Source organism: Marmota flaviventris, chromosome 2 (assembly GCF_047511675.1).
Source record: "Marmota flaviventris isolate mMarFla1 chromosome 2, mMarFla1.hap1, whole genome shotgun sequence".
In the NCBI taxonomy this organism is placed as follows: domain Eukaryota; kingdom Metazoa; phylum Chordata; class Mammalia; order Rodentia; family Sciuridae; genus Marmota; species Marmota flaviventris.
The window spans coordinates 89,615,154-89,637,034 of record NC_092499.1 but is presented as its reverse complement, the minus strand read 5'-3'; the positions used below and the strand labels follow the sequence as shown (position 1 = coordinate 89,637,034).

At 47.7% G+C, this 21,881-nt stretch overlaps 3 protein-coding genes across 4 annotated transcripts in view; 1 reads left to right on the top strand and 2 right to left on the bottom strand.

Moving 5' to 3' along the window:
- Positions 1 to 10,372, top strand: part of Dnajc17 (DnaJ heat shock protein family (Hsp40) member C17) — a 36,799-nt gene extending 26,427 nt beyond the window's left edge. The window contains exons 5-11 of the mRNA XM_027925394.3: positions 1,755 to 1,840; positions 2,066 to 2,162; positions 2,652 to 2,695; positions 3,121 to 3,198; positions 3,772 to 3,852; positions 4,302 to 4,412; positions 10,179 to 10,372. Of these exons, the coding sequence (XP_027781195.2) occupies positions 1,755 to 1,840; positions 2,066 to 2,162; positions 2,652 to 2,695; positions 3,121 to 3,198; positions 3,772 to 3,852; positions 4,302 to 4,412; positions 10,179 to 10,298 (617 nt within the window). The 3' untranslated portion in view covers positions 10,299 to 10,372. The remainder of the gene's footprint in view (positions 1 to 1,754; positions 1,841 to 2,065; positions 2,163 to 2,651; positions 2,696 to 3,120; positions 3,199 to 3,771; positions 3,853 to 4,301; positions 4,413 to 10,178) is intronic.
- C2H15orf62 (chromosome 2 C15orf62 homolog) lies at positions 5,787 to 10,182 on the bottom strand. 2 transcript variants are annotated; one of them, XM_027925405.3, is made up of 2 exons: positions 8,016 to 10,182; positions 5,787 to 7,783 (listed from the first exon to the last, which is right to left on the bottom strand). In XM_027925405.3, exon 2 carries the CDS (start codon positions 7,695 to 7,697, stop codon positions 7,170 to 7,172), a length of 528 nt encoding a protein of 175 aa, XP_027781206.1. In that variant the 5' UTR covers positions 7,698 to 7,783; positions 8,016 to 10,182; the 3' UTR covers positions 5,787 to 7,169. The 2 variants fall into 2 exon arrangements, with proteins under 2 accessions (XP_027781206.1, XP_027781202.1); XM_027925401.3 differs by having other exon boundaries at positions 5,787 to 7,780.
- Positions 10,373 to 10,479: 107 nt separating the features above from the next.
- Positions 10,480 to 15,222, bottom strand: Gchfr (GTP cyclohydrolase I feedback regulator). Its single transcript, XM_027925409.2, has 3 exons — positions 15,054 to 15,222; positions 12,170 to 12,264; positions 10,480 to 10,960 (listed from the first exon to the last, which is right to left on the bottom strand). Exons 1-3 carry the CDS (start codon positions 15,087 to 15,089, stop codon positions 10,837 to 10,839), a joined length of 255 nt encoding a protein of 84 aa, XP_027781210.1. The 5' UTR covers positions 15,090 to 15,222; the 3' UTR covers positions 10,480 to 10,836.
- Positions 15,223 to 21,881: the final 6,659 nt, after the last annotated feature.

Genomic DNA, 21,881 nt, shown 5'->3' with positions numbered 1-21,881 from the left:
GAAAAGACCACACAAACCAGAAATACCTTTTTCGGGGGTCAGGGACGGCTCTGAGACCTCATGTGTCAGCTCCCATGCTAAAGGGCAAGGGGAGCAAGGAAGGCAAGAGGCAAGAGAGCAAGCGTACCCCGAAATCCTGTTTTTATTAGGGGAAAGACATTTGATAGAATATTCCACCCAAATAAGGCAACAAACAGGGGGCTGTAGCCCAGTCTCATTGGGTGATGCCCAATCCCAGAGCTGTACTTCCTTACCTGCGAAGGTAAGGCCCGCTTGCTTCGTGCTGCGTGGGATGCCAGTTCCACACCCCCATTACTCAAAGCTGGGGGGTGCGTACTCAGCTCCTGTTCAGAGCCACCCCACACTCAACCACTGAACTAAATCTCTAGCCCTGAGCTTTGTTTTTTGAACAGCTTTTATTTTGAGGTACTCTTTACATATTGTAATATTGATTCAGTTCAACTATATGATTCAATGATTTTTATTAAATTTACCAGATTTTGCCACTATGACTAAAAATCAATTTTAGAACATTTTCATCAACCCAAGAAGATTGGTTCAGACATTCTGTTCTCAGTCTTATTCCCTTCTTAGATTTTGCATATTCAGTGTTGTTTTTTTTCCCCCTCTGATATTAGTATTGAATTGGGGGGGGCACTCTACCACTGAACTATCTTCCATACCTTCTTTTATTGTTTTGAGACAGGGTCTTGCTAAATTGCCCAGGCTAGCATCTAACTTGTGATCCTCCTGCCTCAAAAGGCATATTCCACTGTTTCCAGCTCCGAGTACATCCATTTCTCTACCAAAAAAAAAAAAAAAAAGATGGAACGAGGCAAGGTGGCACATGCCTGTAATTCCAGCAACTTGAGAGGCTAAGACAGAAAAATCACAAGTTCAAATCCAGCCTCAGCAATTTAGTGAGGCCCTAAGCAACTTAAAAAATGTCTCAAAAAATGAAAAGGACTGGGGATGTAGCTCAGTGGCAAATCACCCCTGGGTTCAATCCCCAGTGGGAAAAATTTATAAAAATGGGGGAGTGTATAACTCAGTGGTTGAGTACTTGCCTAGTATATGATTTTGATTTCCCAGCACTGCAAAAATAAAATAAAAAGAGATCCTATGTAAGTAAGTATGTAAAAAGGAAAGCTGTAACTTCTAGACCTGAAAGAATGGTTTGTCATGGCATCTGGCCTGACACAGGACCACAAGCAAGTTTCTCTTGAGAGGCAGGAGGGCTCCGGGATCTGAAGTATCCTCCACCAATCTGCCCATCCCTGGAAGAGCCACTTTACCAGGTCTACAAGTAAGGCTTGGTAAAGGTGATTCAAGCGGGAGGTAAGGGAGACAATGAGAAATTGAATTCAGTGGTGGGAAATGAATCAAAGCCAAGGCAAAGTCCTGGCTGTGGTGCCAAACCACATAAATAGAGGCCAGAAACTCTATCCAAAGGCATCCCTGACTCAAGGTCCTGAGCTGCTGACATAAGTGACCACCTGTACCCTTTTCACTGCCTGGAGAGGACCAGCTCAATTGATGTAAACTGTTTTAATTCTTCCAGACCGTGGTCACTTGACTGGATCCCATACCCCTTCTGTGCTATGACTTTCTTAGTGGAAAGTAACTTGGGAGCAAATGGGCATGGTAGGAGGGGGCAGGAATTACTGTGTGGTCTTATCAGCCAGAGCTAGGGTGATCTGAGTCAGTGCAGAAACTGCAGACCAGTGATTGGGTCATTCAACCCTTGTGCCTAGACCTGGAGGCTCGGGAGCAGCAGGCCCAGGCCCGGGGGAGTGAGGAGGAGGAAGAGAGCCAGAACACCAGGACGCTAGAACAAGAGGTAAGCCTGTGGGCCATCTGCTGCAGGAGGAGTGGGGAGAGGAAGGATTTGGATGACTGTTGTGGTAGGGAGGCTTGCTCTTCCCACGTTCTTCTGTGGGAGATGGGTGATTTGTTCCACCCACAGGTTGCTGAGCCCTAGCGTGCAGGTGGGACCTTTACAAGGTGAATCAACCTGAAATTGGGTCTGCACAGAATTGTTCCCCCTCCGCCCCCTGCTCTGTAGATTGCACGCCTACGAGAAGAGGGTTCCCGACAGCTGGAAGAGCAACAAAAGCTGATCCAGGAGCAGATACGTCAGGACCGTGAGCAGAGGTTGAGAGGTGAGAACACCACCCTCTCCTGTCTCTCCTTAAGGGCAGCTCCCCCTTGCCCAGAGCAAATGGCTGTGGAGGCTTCCACTTCCTAGAACCCATGGCACCGTATTCTAACATACCAGTTCTTGGGGAACGTTTTTTACTCCCCTTGGGATCTCCTGCCACATTAGTATTAGTCCCACGCAGAGGAAGGGCCCTGGGGGACTTTGCTTCAGTGGAACTATGTGGTCTTTGTCTCTGCTTCCTGCCCCCAGCAGGTGCTCCCGACTCTTCATTTGGAAAGAGTTAACAGATGACCCTTGGGAGGTAGCCAAGTAGGCCACCCTGGGGATGGGGTTGGATGATATGCAATGTCCCCACCAGGCCCTCATTAGGTAGGGTAGGGCAGATACTGCCCTTGGTCAGAAATAACCTTTTCTAGGTCCTCTGGCTTTTGGCTGCCTCACCTCTGGAAGAACCTCATATTTTATCTTCCTCTTTTCCCAATATTTCTAGGAAAGGTAGAAAGTACTGAATGCAGAGGAACTCCCAAACTAAAGGTGAGCCTGGGCGGGATCTATGGGCTACCCCATAGCACCTAATCCTCACAAGAACAGATGGTTTATGTGGTTTTAGTGGTCCGTCAGGGATATTTGGTCTCTAAGGTCACCACCACAACTGCCACATCCTTTCCATCCTTCAGCCTCCTGGAAAGCAGGACTGCCCTCAGAGCTTGCCATGGAAGGCAGCTCTCAGACCTGATGATTGCAGGGTAGAGCATTCCCAAGCCCTCTAAAGAGAGTGACTTACAGGAGTGGGAAGCATTGCTAAGGGTGAGCAGGCCACCCTGCCTCTGTTTTCACCAGGAAAACATGTTTTTGGTGGTGCTTAAAAATGAGCAAGGCATCTGCTCAGACTGTCCAGCTCAGTTGTGAGTTTGGTTTTGTTCAGCCAAAGATCAATCTTTATTGATCTATCTTTTTAGCTAAAATGGAAGTGCAAGAAGGAGGATGAGTCCCAGGGTGGCTACTCCAAAGATGTCCTCCTGCATCTCTTGCAAAAGGTATACCCTGCTGACTTTCTCCCTTCCTGTCATTCAGCACATAGCTTATCCTACACCCCAGGATTTTTTATGCCCCTGAACATCTCTGCTTTTTGTTATTCTTATTTCTTGTTTAGGCTGACCATGGGACAGCCTAAAGACTTTTCTCCAATCTATGATCTTCCTATCCCTTGGGTTGCTATGTGCCCACTCCAGCCAGGTCTCTCCTTCATTACCCATCTAGCCCTTACCTTGGAAGCATGGGCTTGGCTGAGTGTGCTGGGAGAGAGGGAGGCATTTCTGGCATGAAAACCCTATCTTCATGACTGCCTTCAACTAGCTGAGGCAACTATGCCATTATTCCAGCCTCTGTCCTTAGTCCTTTGCTCATCTCCTTTGTTGTCCTTCAGTCCTGAAAAAAACTTTATTTCTATCTCATCTCTGATCTCACTTCTCTGGGCCTCTAGCAATAAGAAGTTATCCTCATGCTAACAATGCCCTAGTGGGCCTCAGGGCAGCCCAGGCTGGTCTCTGGCACGTGCTAGGCATGGCCAGCAGCCCAGTCATGCTTACTAGACACTCTTATCTCCACAGTATGGTGAAGTTCTCAACCTGGTGCTTTCAAGTAAGAAAGTAGGCACTGCCATAGTGGAGTTTGCAACTGTCAAGGCTGCGGTGAGTCCTGCAGGGGACTTGGGGACCACTGGTGTCCCTATCATTCTAGGACAGGGACCCACTTTTATGGGCCCTCCAAGTTGGTAATCCATACTTCCAAGTGACCGCTAGGCCATCCCAGAGCCTAGACCCCCCCAAATCCTAGGGTGAATGCTCTTTTAATTTCATGCCAGCTGGCTGCACACCCTCCACCCTGCACCCCTCCAGGATTTGAGCCCCAGAATTCCTTCCCACTCCTTCTTCTTACTCCCTCAAAGCAGAAGATTGATCCCCACCACTTTTCCCATGAGAAGGGTCAGAGTTTTAGCACACTATCATTTATGGTAGTTGAGGTTGCCATCATTGTTTGTGGGACTAGAATGCTGGTTCTGTTCTTTCTGGGGAATAGAGAGAACCAATTTAATGGCTAACTTGATGGATGAGATGAGGACTGGGTCTCTGTTTGGCAGGAGCTGGCTGTCCAGAATGAAGTGGGCCTGGTGGATAACCCTCTGAAGATTTCCTGGTTGGAGGGACAACCCCAGGGCATGGTGGACCTCAGTCCTCCAGGACTATCAAAGGTAAAGAGCCAGGCCTCACCCAGCTGGGCCTGATCAGGGCTCAGGGACCTCTTCTTATTTGTGCTCTTCTCAGGACCTTTCCTTCCAAGTTCAGATTGGCAGAATTAAAGTGAGACTGGGAGGTTCAATCTCACTGGAGAGCTGTCACTCCCTATTGACGCCTTTTCCTCTCTGTGGTGTGGGGATCAAACCCAGGCCCTTCATATATGTACACTACACTCTTACCACTGAGCAACACGCCCAGCCCAACACAGAATCCTTGGATCTTGCTTTCCTTCCACATCTGTCTTCTTCTGGGGCTCTAATCCTCACCCAGAGGGCACACAGGTTGCTTGGTTGTGGTTTGAAGCATTTGGAGCTTAGATGACCCAGTGCTACAAGGAAGGGGCTAGTGACTAGGATAGCTGTGTTCTTCCCCAGTTCGTCTGTTTTCTAAGCATCTTTGACTCCCTAGTCAGGGGCCAACTGTGAAGAAGCAGCGTCTCCTCTAAAATAACACTGGCCCTCTGCTGACCCTGGGGTGCCCCCACTGGTGGTAAAATGTACACCTTCCAACAGATGCTAGTCCAGTGCTGGGGGCTAGACCTCACGGCTCCATGAAGCCTTGTGTTTACCCCACCTCTGTGGCTCTCGTGTTTTCTAACCTAGTTGCAGTGCCTGGGTTTGTAGGCTTTCTGGGCACAACTGCCCCCACATGATGGGACAGATTGTTTTGGGGACAAGGTCTAGCAGCCTGGCTTTTACCTTTTTGAAGTGATCTTGGTGCTTTTTTGGTGTGTCCATAGCTCCTCAATAGGTTAGCAGGAGTTCTGCTCACTTTTTTTTCTCCCTTTCTTTCTGAGGGACTAGAAATTTTATGGGTATGTCTTCCAGAATTGGACAGAGGAGGAACATGAAGTGGTCTGAGCTCAACTCAAGACCCTGATTTAAAAGAGACCTCATTGGGGCTGAGGTTGTGGCTTAGTGGTATAGTGCTTGCCTAACATGTGTGAGGCCCTGGGTTCGATTCTCAGCACTGCATATAAATAAATAAAGTAAAGGTCTATTGAAATTAAAAAATATTAAAAAAAAAAGAGACCTCTTTGCCAGGTATAGTGGTACAGTCCTATAATTCCAGCGATTTGAGAGGCTGAGGTAGGAGGATCTCAAGTTGGAGGCCAATCTCAGCAACTTAGTGAGGCCCGAAGCTACTTAGTGAGAGCCTGTCTCAAATTAAAAAATAAAAAGAGCCAGGGATGTGACTTCGTGGTATAGCACCTCTGGGTTCAATCTCCAGTGAGAGAGAGAGAGAGAGAGAGAGAGAGAGAGAGAGAGAGAGAGAGACCTCATTCCCTGCCTTTAAGTCTCAGGATTTCATAGTCCCAGGTAACTCCATAGATTGTATCAGAAAGAACTTTATTCTTATCTCTGTTACAGAGGTGCCTTTCAGCTTGGCATCTCTGCACAAAAGGAAGAAAAAAAGGAGGCCCCAGATTTGGGTTATAGAGGCAGTATGTGTCCCAGTTTCTCTCTGCCTCTCTGCCACATTTGGAAAGACCTGCAGATCAGACCACATGGTCCAGCTGAGTGCTGCTAGACTCTGGCCAGGACACAGGGCAGGGCAGTAGCTCAGCTGATGGCCTTGGCCTGGTTGGTAGCCCCATTGTCAGGTTTAGGCCAGCCAGAGCTCTCAGTCGTGGAGGATCCGGGAGTCCAGTGGTGTCCCTCCGTGGTTTAGTATCCCTCTTCTGGTCCAGCTTTCCTTTTCTAGAAAGGAGATCTGCCACTATTTTTGTAGCATTTCCCAAAGTTTCCCATCACTGATTGTCCTGCAAGTTCCCACAACACCTCTTTGCAAGCTGCACCTGTGCCTTTGGCTGGCATCTCTTGGAGTACTTCTCTGGGCAGCAGGGATTGCTCTGGGCAGCTGTTTTGGCAGGCTGAATCTCTCATGTTCTTTTATCTGCTAATGATTTGTTTGGCCTTTTTCTCATATTTTGCTCAGTATCTGTACCTACCTTTCCTGCTCTGTAGCCCCTTCTTGTCATTGCAGCCCCTGGATGCATCTCCCTTCCCCCACTCATGCCACTGAGGGTTCTAGGCTACCATTTAGCAAGCACGTCCAGTGAACCTTGGTCAAGTGATGTTAGGATTCATGCTGTGCTGTCCAGTATGTAGTCACTAATCAAAGTGGTTGTTGAGCATTTGAAATGTGATTAATGCAAATTGAATTTGCAATTTTATTTTATTTCAATTGATTTAATTTTAAATAGCTACATGTAGTGAGTAGCGACATATTGGACAAAGGCAAGCCTGTCTCCATTTTTCTCTCAGATCTCCCCAATTTCCTTTTTAGTCTGGGTTGGATCATTTTTTACTAAACATGTCCTGTGACCTCTCTGTTGATGGTGGCTTCAGAGGAGGCTGGTTCAGGATACTGTCTGTTCTGCCTAGTCTGTGTCCTCCCACACCCTAACTCACCCCTTTGCCACCCTGTCACTTGTCTGTCCTCTGCCTGGTTCCTGTGGTTGCAGGGTGTGGCCTCTCTTTCCTGTCCTCACCAGCTTCCTCTAGGGCTCTTACTAGAAAGTGACCCTCCAACAATCCCAGCTGGTCTTTGTCCCTCCACTCTGGGGGGGACTTGAAGGTATGTTGAGAACCCAGAGGGCAGGCAGAGCCCCAGTTTCGTTTTCTTTAATTCACAACTGTACTGTCCTTCCCTGGGTTCCCAGGCTCTGCCCCCCCCAGTCACCCCAGCTCTGCCTACCCTCACCCCACTCAAAAGCTAGGCTCACTAGGAAATTGCTCCCTCAGCATCTGTAGGACTTCTTCAAGAAGTGAAATCCCCAAATCCACTTTGAAGGAGAAGAAGGGATCACAGAGGTCTGGAGCTGGTGTCTTCTGGAAGGTGGCAGTGTCTGAAAGGTCCTCCTCTGAGGACTGGTGGAAGGTGCTGGCCAGGGACAGTGCTGAGGGCAGGGTGGCCGAGTAGGCAGCAGTGTAGGTGGCTGGGGGCTCCAGGATGTTCGGACAGCTGGAGCTTTCTCGGTAGAGGCGTGGGGGCTTGGGTGGTGCCAGCAGAGTGGCCCGGGGCTGCTCATCCCCCCACAGGGGCAGACGCCGTCCATCTGGCCTCCCTTGAAGTTCCCGGATAACCTCTCTGTTGCTGTACTCCTCATGGTCACCACCAGCAGTGCTGGCCTGGCTAAGCACACTGCCCTGTCGCCGGAGTCGCCTCGGCCGTCCCAGAGTCAGCCGCTTGAAGAAGGAGGCATTGCGGAAGGAACCTTTTCTCCAGGTCTCCATGGGCTCTGGGGGACCAGTAGATAGTCTGGCACCTCAGAAGCCAGCAAACAGGTGTTCAAGAGCAGCTAGTGACCATTTAGTCCCTGCTGGAACAGCGAATGCCAAGAATCAGGGAGTCGGCCCTAGTGGGCTGGAAACAGGCCCTAGCTTTTTGGTCAGCATCTTGGATGGTGAGATGAGACCAGGAAGAGGGCACTTTTTGTCCAAGAAAGCAGAGAGCTGGGAGTTGCTGGTAGCAAGAGTTCCCACAGGGACAGGAGTGGCCTGGTTACTTGATAGGGCAATGGAAAAAAACCCAGAGGAAGAAACAGCACTTACAGAACCAGAGTGAGGGCAGCTCCCGTGGCAGTGGCAGAGATGAATCTTCTCAGCTGGGCGAGGGCAGCTGTGTGCTCCTTCCACAGGAGGCAGATGGGCCCCAACTCATCCTTTCATCGACTCCTGAGGGCTTTTGCGCCCTTCTCTAGGCCAGTGCAGCGTTTGCCCTCTCACCAGCGGCTGCGGGACTCTGATTAGTGGCTTGGCTGTTTGTGCCAGTGTGTGGCAGTGGAGATGTGTTTTGTTTTCAGCTGACTCAGTCAGGTGGGAAGCCGGTTTCATGCTCTTAGGTAATTGCAGCATCCGCAGGCAGGGATTGGGGCAGCTGTGACCAACACCCCAGGGCAATGGGAAGCTTAAGATTCTTCTGGGGACTGGTCTGGGGGCAGCCCTGCATTATGTGTCACCATACTGCTTCCTTTCTCATCACAGCTCCACCACCCTGGCCCCAGCTTGCACACCTGGCTCCCCAGCCCCCAATGTGTCTGGGAGGAGCCAAGGGAGGTGGGCGTTAATTGAAAGGCAGGCCCGTGGAACAGCTGCTGGGGAAGGAAGAGAGACCTGTCGACCTGTTGCTGGTGTGGGTGACTCAGCCCTGGGGCCTGGTGACAGGCCCTCATTAGCAGAGCCTGCAGGAATTGGGGGAAGGAAGCAGAGGGTGTGTTAACGGGGAACAGCCCCATGCCTATAAAGGGCTCGGCTCCTCCCAGGGCTGGGCCCAGGGCATGCCAAGGGTGACTCTGGGTTTTCTTGGCAGAGCAACATTAACTTGGGGAGGGGAGCGTTGCCCTTCCCATGGCCTGACATCCTGTCTGGCCGCTTAGTTTCCTACTCCTCCCTCCTGGCAGGAGGAGATCAGTTGAGGGTCAGGGTGTGCTGCTCTCTCCTTCCTCTCCTGTCCTTCCCTTCTAGCCACTGGACCTTATTTGTGACCCCTCTTCTGTGGAGGGGGCTGGGTCAAGTGCGACTGCTAGAAATTGTCAGCAATGCCCCAGGGGTTTGGCTGGGATGGAGACTCTCCTAGGGCAGTGGGAGGGGGACAGGGCAGAATATTTCTCTGACATGACACCCCTCACTCCACACCAGCTGATCAGGGCCAGGCAGCTTAACTCCAGCCATTCCCTCCTTATCCTCGGGTCACTGACCACCATACTTTCCTCCTGGTCTATTCCATGTGAGGGCACCAGTGTGGAGAACCCCAGAACAGGGCTCTACAGCTTTCTGGCATGGATAGGACACCTCATTTGCAACCCTTTGTCTCTGTGTTAGTTTAGGTGGGCTTCACACTTCTCTAAGCAGCTAGTGGAGTACTGAATGGTCTCTCAGCTTTGGCTGCACTGAGGGAGGAAATGATCTAATTCTAATTCATATTGCAGACCTTATCAGGACCTGGGGCTGACAGCTCAGGGCTCTGCTATAGCACTGCCTCTCCACCCGCAGCCTCAACCCACTGAGGTGGTTGTTTATTATTCTTTTGGTTATTAAAATATAGCCCTCCTTAATCCCCTGTACAGTGCTAGCAAAATCATAAAAGCGGGCCACAGGCCCTGCCCTTCAGCCCTGCTGTGTATATTTAGGCAGCAAATGGTCTCGTGCTCACTTCCATAGTGGGGTTGTTTGAGGCTGTGTGGAGGGCAGGGCTCCCTTCTCCTGTGTCCTCAGCAGGAGCCTACCATAGGGAAGCCAGGCAACTGGCTGGAGGCAGCTTTGGTCTGTTCTCAGCATAGCCAGGTAGATCCCTGCACTTGGGGCAGCTTCCTTCATTGGAACCTGTGTGAGGCAGAAGCCATGGGGTAGAGGGAAGGAGTGGCAGATAAAGGCTGAGAGGAAATGGAGACAGGGCCTGGTGAGAGAATGGGGAAGTGATTCACTGGAAAGAGTGCACAGAGCTGACTGCAGATGGATGGAGCTGGTTAAAGAGAGGCTGGCAGGAGATAATGGTCTAGATGGGCCAAATGGGAGCCAGCTGAGAGGCCAGTCTAGAGCACAAAGCCAGCAACATTCTGAAGGAACATGGATGAGTAGATATTCCAGAAGGATGTTCTGAGGTCCTTCCCTTCTTGACCCTTAAAAGTGCAGCTCTGTCTAGGCCCCTTCAGTCTATAGTCTGTGGGGGCAGTGCCCTGCTGGCCCTGACCACTCCCTGTCTCCTCTGTTCTCCAGGGCTCAGTGCTGTCGGAGAGGGACTACGAGAGCCTTGTCATGATGCGCCTTCGCCAGGCAGCTGAGCGCCAACAGCTGATTGCCCAGATGCAGCAGGAGGAAGAGGGGCAGCCCACATAGCCCCCAGCTCCAAACTTCCCACCCCACAGCCCTTTCCATGTTACATGCACCAATAAACTACATTTTTTTTTTAAGTCTATCTCTACTCCATCTGGGCTCTACCTCAGATGGTTGCACCCAGGCTCAGGCTCCCTTTCTGGGCAGGGATAGATCTGCAGCGACAGTAACTGCATAAGCAAAGTACAGTAGCAACCACTCATCAAAGCCATTTATTGGCTTGGACTAGCTGCTCAGGACCTGTCTGTCCAGGTCCCAGGGCATCCTCCACTGGAATGACCAGCTGCAGTGGACACCTGCCCCCAGAACCCAGCCTACTGCAAGGGTCAGGGCTGCAGCCAGAGGACAGCTGGGAGCACTGGGGCAAGGGGCCTGTTCCCCATTGACTGGAGCAGGATTTCAGAGGCAGTTCAGTGCTCATTGGTGCCAAACTGGAGAAGGAAACAATTTGGGAAGAGAGGCAGTCAGTGGGACAGTATGGGGGCAGGGCCCATGGCAGACCCTCCAAAGGAGGAGTGCCCCTTCTGCAATCAGGAGAAGGTCACTCCTTATGCAGGCACCACACCAGTGTCTGGCCCACCCCTGTCATGCTCAACACCCGGAAGCCCTTGCGTTCCAGCTTGTCCAGGACTATGCGAGGAGGGTCGTTGACGTAGTACTCGTAACTGCAAAGAGACCAGAGTGGTGGCATGAGGGAACATAGACAAAGCTCTACACAAAGCTAGTATCTGCTGAGGGTCAGGCCTGACAAGGAGCTCTCTTCAAAGTGACATTTACTGGGCACTTCCTGGCTGCCAGGCTATGTGCACATTCCCATCCCCTCTTCTATGAAGCACTTTACATGTCTTAAATTTATTCCTCCTAACAACCTAACGAAGGTACTATTATTGTTCTTATTACATGTGAGAAAACCAAGAGGGGCTGACTAGTTTTCCCATTGTCATAGATAGGAGACCCAGTTAGTCTGGCAATAGCCACATGTCCCCTGAGTGCCCCACTGTTCAGGAAGAGTCACCTGCTCTTTTAGGCCTCACTCCTTGCCCAGCCTCTGGGTCGTTCCTGGTGGTCCTGCAGTCCTGGCTGTGCATGCTACTACCTGACATGGAGCATGCTTGGTTTCCCTTCTTTTAGGTTTAATTGGTGCTGAAAGGCCATGAAGCAGATAAGGGGCTTCAGCCCCAAGCTGGGCATCTCCAGGCAAATGCCTTATGGCGAAAGGATGGGGGTGGTTTTCGCATTCCTATCCTGACTGAAGGGGCTGGGATCAGTTCTCTCTCCTTCTTTGAACTGGACTCACTTTGACAACTTTTTTTAATATTCTTGAGTCTGTGTGGCCAGGGTCCTCCCCTACTCCTGGGTAGGAAGGGTGAGGAGCAGAAAAGTGGTCTAGATGTGGTCTAAAAGTGGTTTAGATATGGAGATAGTGTGAAGGATGCCCCAAAAGTGCCCTGACAGCAGCTAAGCTGAAAGGAGGACCCAGGCATTTCTAGGGCTGAGCTTTGTCACTCACCATTCAGAAACCTTTCTTTCCTGTCTGCTTGATGGGATCCAGCTTAGAGCTGAGAGGTCAGGGTAAGGAACAGTCCACTCACGGAGTCCTAGACCCAGAGAATAGACTGCCCTGGGCTTCCATTCAGGATGAACTACCTTATGAAGAAAGGCCAGAGGGAAAGCTTTCTGAGCGAGCCTCTGGGGAACTGTAAAGGAGCTGGGAGAGCTGTGGGCAGGACCAACCCTACAGAGGACAGAGTCCCACGATGCAGGTAAGAGGGCCCAAGCTGGACATTGCCTTTGGACTTGGTAGCTGGGCAAAGGGAACAGGGGCAGAACTAGGGGATTCCAGATAGAAGGTACTAAGGGATGTCACTACTTACAAGTTGTTTCCCAGGACACTTCTCTTTGAGGCCCCCAGATGCTGCATCAGCTCTGGATCTGAGTGTTCATCGCCCACCATGGTGGGGCCCACCTCCTGCAAAGTAAGCCACAGTGGCTTGGCCGGCTGCTTTGGCTGCTGGTAGAGGTGGGAGGTTTCACTTTCTTCCTTCCCTGCCTGCTGCCCCTGAGCAAGCTTCAGGTAAAAGTGAATGAAGGTGGTAGTGAGGATCCTTGGAGGCTCACTATAAGCTGGGAAGGATGGAGCCCTTCAACACTCAGGCCAACAATGTGGGGCCTCCCTGACCCTTCTAAGTGGAACTGGGCATTGTGTGACTATTAATACCTTATGCCAGGCACCATCTCCCACATTTGTGTGTACTAGAATTACCTGGAGAACGAGAGAAATGAAAACGCATGTCCACACAAAAATTTGTACACAGGCAGGTAAACTTCCTGAGTTAAAAAACAAATATTTTTGAACAAATGCACACAAATATTCAGTGTTAATATCCAAAAAAGTGGAAACATCCTAAATGTCAGTCAACCTTTGAATAAACAACATGTAGTACAGTCTAACAGTGGAATCTTTTTTGGCAATAAAAAGTAAGAACACACTGATGCATGCCACAATATGGATGAAACTTGAAAACATGTAAGTGAAAGAAGTCAGACCCAGGAGACCACATGGAGTGACAGAAAGTAGGTTAGTGGTTACTTAGTGCTGAGGGAGTTGGGAGAAAGGACTGGATACAGGGTTTCTTTGGGGAGAAGGGTGTTAGAAATGTTCCAAAATTGATTATAGTGATGTTTGTGCAACATTGAATATGCTAAAAGAGGCACTGAATTGTACACTTTAAACTAGTTAATTCTTTTGGTACGTGTATTTAATATCAATAAAGATGTATGTGGGTTTTTCAAATATTTTTTAGTTGTTGATGGATCTTTATTTTATTTTTTTGTATGTGGTGCTGAGAATTGAACCCAGTGCCTCGCGCATGCTAGGCATGAGCGCTACCACTGAGCCACAACCCCCAACTCTTATGTGTTTTTTAAAAATATTTATTATATTTTTAGGTGTAGATTGACACAACACAATGCCTTTATTTTTATGTGGTGCTGAGGATCGAACCTGGGTCCCACCCATGCCAGGCAAGCGCTCTACCGCTGAGCCACAATCCAAGCCCCATAAGTGTTGTTTTTTTTAATACCTTTATTTTATTTACTTATTTTTATGTGGTGCTGAGGATCGAACCCAGGGCCTCACACGTGCCAGGCGAGCACTCTACTGCTGAGCCACAACCCCAGCCCCTATATGTGTATTTTTTATAGTATTGACTCACATATTAGTCAAGAGCTCTAGCATTGAGTTAAAGTTCCAGTCCCCCCAACCTTTTTTTGGTGGGGAGAGCTGGGGATTGATTCCAGGTGTGCTCTATCACTGGGCCACATTTCCCATACATTTTTTTAAAAATTTTTGAAGTTGTAGATTAGACAGAATGTCTTTATCTTATTTGTTTATTTTTATGTGGTGCCAAGGATCAAACCCAGTGCCTCACATGTGCCAGGCAAGTGCTCTACCACTGAGCCCCAGCACTCCCCAGTGCACATTTCTAATACATTTTTATTTTATTTTAAAAAAATTTAGTTGTAGTTGGACACAATATCTTTATTTTTATTTATTTGTTTTTATGTGGTGCTGAGGATCGAACCCGTGGTTCATGAGTGGGAAGCAAACATTCTACCACTGAACCACAACCCCAGCCCAACATGTTTATTTTTTGAGACAGGGTCTTGCTATAAGTTGCTGAGGCTGGTCTTGAACCTATGATCCTCAGCCATGGCCACCGTGCCTAGCTAAAAAAGACATATGAAGAAGAATCATCTGGGCTGGGGATGTGGCTCAAGTGGTAGTGCACTCGCCTGGCATGCATGAGGCCCTGGGTTCAATCCTCAGCACCACAGTGTCCACCTAATAATAATAATAAAAAAGAATCATCAGAACATTCCCCCAAACCCACAAAGAAAGACTGGAAAGGGGACCCAGGAATTCACATTTAAACAACTATGTAGGTGATCCAATAACTGCTGCCCTCGTGCACAGCAAGACCTCTACTGTTATGCGGTGAACCCACCCTCTCTTTCCTTCATCTCAAGGGAACTGGGTACCCTCTGCTTGATCGCTTGAGCCTGGGGAAGTGGGAGTGGGAAGGGAGAGAGGAACACCCTGTCGTCCAGCTGCAGTCCCAGTCATACTACTCTGAAGCTAAAAGGGGGCTTCCAGGGCAATCAGCACCTTCTTTTTCAAGCTTAGCAAACTGAACCAAGAGAAGGGGTCATGCCTTCTGGCTCCTGGACAGCCTTCTCCCCAACGCTACCCTAAGTGCACCTCTCCTTCCTTCTTCACAAGCAGGACGTTCTTCTTTCCCTTCAGGGCTAACTCTTCCTAAAAGGGCATAAGGGTGTAGCGTACGGTCCAGGGACTTGGCATATGGGGTTTAGCGCCTTAGCACGTCCTTTTCTTTCCCAAACCTCCTTCCACGGATTATTCCATTTCATTTCTGCAAAACGGCCCAGTATAGAGTGTTGGATGCAGCACGTGTGAGGCCAGGGCTACCTGGCACCTCCATGGACAGGGAGGACAAGCCCGCCCTGTCACGGGGACACAAGCACTCGGGCTCCTCCGCGGCCGTGGCACTCGGGGCTGGTAGAGCTTCCCGCATCCGGGGTACGGCAGAGCCCGCTTCCCCAGTTCCCACTCCTGGCAATCGCGGGGGCTTGTCGGGCAGGTTATCAAGTTCAGCCCCCGACCGCGCTACTAGGATAGAGGCAGGAAGGGGCAGCCGCGGTCTCTACGGCCGCGAGCCGCCAGGCGGTGGTACTCACCATGCGGATCTGGGTGCTGATGAGCACATAAGGCATGATGCACGCCTCACGACCAGATCCCACTCGCAGCTCTGGACACGGCGCAGAAGCCAGGCTCTTCTTGCGCTGGGACTGCGACCCCGCTGCCCCGAATCCAGTTACTCCGGCTCTGGCCACTGGCGGCGCCAATCCTCTGGTGCCGGGCCAGGGCGGCTGGCCAATCAGGGGCGGGCAGCGGTGACGCGCCCGGGGCTCGGCGGTTCTCCCTGCCCTTGCAATCCGAGCCGGGGACTTAGATCCTGGGTCCCACCAGCTGCTTCCGCCGAGCAGTCCGCACGCGACGAACCGGGAGCGTGGTATGGAGCGCTCCCGCGGCTGGGAGGCGGTGGTGTCTGGGCGGACTCGACTGGCTACGGCGGCCGTGGCGTCGAGAGCGCGCGTTGACCCTGCGCCCTCTTCTTAGAGCACCTCCTGGTACAGGTTCCAAAGTCCTGCGGGTCCCTGCCTCTTCCTGCGAAGCAAATGGCTCTCCAGCCCAGGCTCAAGCCCTCTCTGTCAGGGACTCTACAACAGCTTTAGTGGACCCCTTTCCCCTCTCCAAGACACGTTCTTCAGAGATTCCGTAGATGCGCGGGATGCAGGGGCAGGAGGCTTGTGACTAGCACTTAATGTCAAAGCTGAAATACCATTCGGGACACACTGCGCGGTTCTGCCTCCCGGACTATAATTCCCTACGAGTAATTCCATACAGGAACTGTGGGCTTGTGTGGGTGCCAGTCTGGAGTGACTGGGTGGAATCTGGCTCTCTTTGGGGGAGCTTCACGCATTCCTGCAGAGACGAGGCGCTTGAGCAGGAGAACACAAGGCAACATCTGGGGCAAATGAACAACATCCCCCGCACCAGCTATTGGAGGGCAAAGACTTAATAGCCAGGCATCCACGCCCTCATCTGGATGTATCAAAATCTGACAGCTCAACACTCTGCCTTGTTGTGACTGCTTCTCTAAAAAGTAAAGCAAGGACTAAGGATGTGGTTCAAGCGGTAGCGCGCTCGCCTGGCATGCGTGAGGCACTGGGTTCAATCCTCAGCACCACATAAAAGAAAATAAAGATATTGTGTCCACCTAAAACTAATATAAAAAAAGATGTTCTGTCCACCGAAAACTAAAAAAATAATTATTAAAAAATTCTCTCTCTTAAAAAAAAAAAAAAAGTAAAGCAAAACAATAAAACCCTGTAACTTTCCCTCCTGGGCCTTGGAAACATCTGCACTTCATTTATAGGACATGCTGTCTGTTTCTAGCATTTTGATAGAAGCGAAGAGAGCTGTAAGGGAGGTAGGAAGTCTTAATCCTAAAGGGTCTTTGCTTAATTGATCTAATTTATTATTCTGCTAACAAGTGTGAGGCCCTGGGTTCAAAACTCGGGCTGAACCAAGAGAAATCTTGGTTTGCGATACCTTTATTTTATTTAAATAAAAGCACCGCAAAAAAGAAAAAAAATATGTAATGATAAAGCCTACTTAGGGCTGGAGATGTAGCTTGCCTCACATGCACAAGGCCCTGGATTTGATTTCCCATAAGGAAAGTAAAATAAAATTGCCGGGAGTGGTGGTGAGTCTGTAATCCCATTGACACCAGAGGCTGAGGCAGTAGGATCCCAAGTTTAAGGCCAGCCTCAGCAATTTAGCAAGGCCCTAAGCGACTTAGTAAGACCCTGTATCAAATTAAAAAAAAAAAAAGGAACTGGGATGTAGCTAGGTTGTAGAGTGCTTCTGGGTTCAATCCCCAATACCTACCCACCCCCACCCCACTCCCCACCCCCACTAAAAAATTCTGTAGTTGCTTGCCACACTTTGGCTAGGGGCTGCACTGCCACCTTGGGCAATTTCGCCAAGGCCACCTTTGATGCCATCTCCAAGACATACAACTATTTGACCTCCCATCTCTGGGAAGAGACTGTGTTCACCAAGTCTCCCTATCAGGAATTCAATTCACCATCTTGAGAAAACTTATACCACAATTTGTTCAGAGGACCCAGGCTCTAGCTGTGGCTACCACAGAGGGTTTTTATACAAAAATAAATAAATATAGTGAATGAAACACGTTTTAAAAAAAAATTCTGTAGTCCCTACCCCTGCCCTTTAACTCCTGGACTAACAATTTAGTTAGAGGGTATAGGCATATTCATCCATAAAGGATTTTTTAAAACTGACTGAAGATGCTGAGCCTGACGACAGTGTACTCCTATAATCCCAGCTACTCAGGAAAATGAGTCAGTAGGATGGAAAGTTCAAGGCTAACCTGGGCAATTTAGTGAGACTCTGTCTCAAACAATAAAAGGGCTTGTGGGGCCTAGGGTTGTAGCTCAGTGGTGGAGCACTTGCCTAGTGTGAATGTGAGGCACAGGGTTCAATCCTCAGCACCACATAAAAATAAATAAGTAAAGGTATTGTGTCCCCCTACAACTAAAAAGATTATTAAAAAAAAAAAAAAAAAGGCTCAGGGTGTGGCTCAGTGGTGGAGTGCTGGCCTTCTATGCACGAGGCCCTGAATTCCATCCCAGTACATACATAAATAAATAAATAGTGAATATCAAGTGTTGGTGATATCTAACAACTAAACTATTTACCTTTGGGATTGCAAATTGGTGTGACTGATACAATCAAATGTGCATCTACTGTGATGCAGCCAAACATCTCTCATATAAACCTCAGAAAGTCTCTCCTGCAGCCAGTACACTTACAAGAATATCCACAGCAACACTGTAATTAGCAAAAATCTGGAAACAGCCCTTATTATCTATCACAAGCAGACTATAGTAAAAGCTTTTAGTAGATTCATACAGCAGAGACTTTTTAAATATTTATTTTTTAGTTGTAGTTGGATGTGATACCTTTATTTTATTTACTTATTTTTGTGTGGTGCTGAGGACTGAACCCAGTGCCTCACACATGCCAGGCAAGCGCTCTACCACTGAGCTCCAGCCTCAGATCCTCATACAATAGAAACTTTATAGCAAAGAAAATGCTGAGTGAAAAAGCAAGTCTTGGAAAAATATAAAATAATTCTAATTAAATGAAGCTCGAAAACATTTTGTTTGTTTTGTGGCACTGGGGATTAAATTAGGGTGCTTTACATCCATATCCCCTTTTATTTTTTATTTTGAGACAGAGTTCCACTAAGTTGTCCAGGTTGGCCTTGAACTTGCGCTCCTCCTGCCTCAGCCTCTCAAGTAGTTGAAATTACAGGTCTGTGACACCATGCCTGGCTCTCACAGACATGTCAAAGTAAATACATTGTTTCAGAATAAAAACTATCAATCAATTTAAACATGAAAGAACCTTATTTGGGGTCCTAGAAATTGCAATTTGGGAGATACAGGTTCACATATCTCTGAATCGATGTTCAAAGGAGGCAGGAAGCTCTACTTTCCGTAGAGCTTATGATGGCTAAAGACTTTTAAGTCATTACAAGGTAATTGCTTTAGTTAGCTTGTTTTACTGCAATGAAATACCAAATACAATCAACTTAAAAAGAGAAAAGTTTTGTTTGGGCTCATGATTATAGAAGTTCTAGTCCAAGATTGGGTGGGTCCTTTGCACTGCATTTTTAGTGAAGGTAGCTCATCATGGTAGAAGTGCATGGTGGAGCAGATAGATGGCTTACATCAGGAACCAGGAAGCAAAGAGAAAAAGATTGGAGTTCCATAATCCCTTTCAAAGGCCCACCCCCAGTGACTTAAGGACCTCCCACTGGGCCCCATCTCCTAAAGGTCCCATTGGGAGTTGGCACTCTCAATAGTACTGACTTGGCAACTATGCCTTTAACACCTGGACCTTTGGGGGATATGCATCCAAACCATGGCAGTAATTAAAATTGTTTCAAGAGAAACTCTCATTGAAGTTGGAAAAGAATGTAAATGCTACTTGACATGGACTGCGTGACAATAGTAAGTAAAGAAATAAGGGATAAGCCAAATGGAAAAGTCCATAATGAGTCCATCATGATTCTCTGGAAACACTATAATTATCTGGTTGTGCCAGAGGCCTGCAAAGAGTGGGGGCGACCAAGGTTCAAATTCCAGGCAGCAGCTGGAGGCCGAAGTCCTGTTCCCTAATGGCCTCCTGACTTCATTTTGAAAAGTTCTATCAATGTTGCTTCCATATGGTGTTCCTTTCATTTTCATAAAACATACGTAATCAAGGTATAAATAAGAATAGGGGATTGCTGGGTGAGGTGGCACGTGCCTGGCTTAGGAGGCTGAGGCAGGATAGCAACTCAGTTAGACCCTATCTCAAAATAAAAAAATAAAGGGCTGGGGTTGTGGTTCAGTGGTAGAGTGCTCACCTAATATGTGTGAGGCCCTGGGTTTGATGCTTAGCACCACATAAAGATAAATAAATAAAGGTATCATGTCCATCTACAACTAAAAAATATTTAAAAATAAATAAATAAAAAGGGCTGGGGATATGGTTCGGTGGTTAAGGACCCCTGGGTTCAATCCACACTACCAAAAAAAAAAAAATTAGGAGAGCATACGTATAATATAATATTCAGGGAGTCATAACTTCTGCGAGAGAAGGGAAGAGATGCGATGGAGAGGACACACAGGGGCACACCAAAAAGCAGGTACAAGGGCTTTTTTTTTTTGCCAGGGGTAGGTGCTAGTGATTTGAAACTCAGTGGGGCTCTACCGCTGAGCTACATCCCAGCCTTTTCAATCTTTTAAAATTTTGAGACAGGGTCTCACTACATTGCTCAGGTTGTCCTGGAACTTGTGATCTACCTGCCTTCCCCGCTGCAACACACAAATAGCTGGATTTATAGGCATGTGCCACTGTCCCAGGCCAAAATAAGAACAGTTTTTTGTTTTTGTTTTTGTTTTTAATGTCCATAGCTGTAGAGATTAGAAACAAGGGATAAGGCCACCATCCCAAAGCATTGAACTGTTGGACTTGTTTGCTCTTTTGGCAGAGCCAGGTAATGAGGCAGATGTTCTGGGCAGAAGGCAAGACAAGAGTTTGGGAGTCACATCAGCTCACTTCTCTCAGTCTGGGATGTGGAGTGCCTGGGAAGAAGACAGGAGGGCAGTCATCTCTCAGGCTTTATTGCATTTGTAAAACTGGTCTGCAGATGCAGCATAAGATAGAGAGCTCCATCCTGAAACATTCCCTGCACTGCGGACCGCCCTGACAGCCTCATGCCTGCCAGATAATATCTTTAATATCCAGGAGGAAATTAAAGATATCTTATCTTAGTTTATCTAGCACAGCCACCTCCCCAGTAAAGACAGGAGAAATTGTTCTTTTGTAATTGAGCTTTTTCTCATCTGAGAAAGTATCACCAAAGCAACAGGTGCTTTCCTTTCTTTCTCTGTCAGCTTTTATGGACGGCTTCTGGATTAGAACTGTGCAAGGCACAAGAAACGTTGAGGTGAATGACACTTGCCCTGGGAGAGTGAGCAGTCTATTGGGTTAGACAGATTAGAAAGCAAATAATCAGTGTTGTGAGGGTAACAGAGTCTTCAGAGCAAAGAAAAATGAAGAGATTAATTCTAGCCTGGTGGGAGGTCTGGGAAAGTTTCCCAGAGGAAATGAGTTTTTGTGTCCTTAAAAATAAAGTTAATATCTTTTTTTTTTATTATAGAAGCAATGCAGGCTTATTACACAAAAATGAGAAAAAAAACTGAAAAGGGATATTACATAGTTAATAAAAAGATACTGAAATTAATCTTTAAAATTTAGTAGAAAGTATTGATGAAGTTTTATTATTTAAACCTCATGGCATTATTCATTACAATGTTCATACACATTAAATATTTTTGTACTTATACATTAAATATTAAGTGTATTCCTTCTGTTTGTTTTGTGGGGCTGGATATTGTGTAATTCAGGACCTCAAGCATGCTAGGCGAGTGTCATACCAGTTATATCCTCAACCCCTATTTTTTTTTTTAATTTTATTTTGTGACAGGGTCTCACTAAGTTGCCCAGGCTGGTCTTGGATTTGTGATCCTCCTGCCTCAGCCTCCCAAGTAGTTGGAATTTATAGGAGTTTGCCACCACACTCAGCTAAATATATTCTTGTACATGTAAAGTATGTCATCATTAAAAGATAAATATAGGGTTTAATCAAGGATCTTGGGAGGACTGGCCTAGATATTTGCAGTCACTATACCCTCCAAAATTATTAATGCATATAAATTTTAAAAATATTGACACATAGTAATTGTACATATTTATGGGGTACAATGTGATGACAAACTAAACTTTGTTAAGAAATTATTTATTATTATTATTTTTTTGTACAGGGGATTGAACTCAGAGGTGCTTAACCACTGAACTACATTCCCAGCCCTTTTCATGTTTTATTTTAAACAAGGTCTAACTAAATTTCTGAGAGTTTCACTAAATTGCTGAGGCTGGCTTTGAACTTGGGATCCTCCTGCCTCAGCCACTAGAGCAGCTGGGATTACAGGAGTGCTCCATCACCACTGGCAAGAAATTCTTGATAACAATAAAACTGAAATCACAGTCCATAAAATCCTTTTTAGTTTCTAAAATTACAGGAAGTTGCAAGAGTAAACATCCAAGAGTAAAATGAACTTATAAAAGAATCCAGGGATGAAAAACTTACCAACATAGAAAAAACAACAAAACTTGAAATGGCATGTGAACAAATTCATAGGTCAATTCAAATTTCAGCCTCACCCAGATGTTTAAAAACAATAATGTTTTGGGCTGGGTTTGTGGCTCAGTGGTAGAGTGCTCCCCTAGCATGGTGAGGCCCTGGGTTCAATCCTCAGCACCACATAAAAATAAATAAATTAACTAAAGATATTGTATCC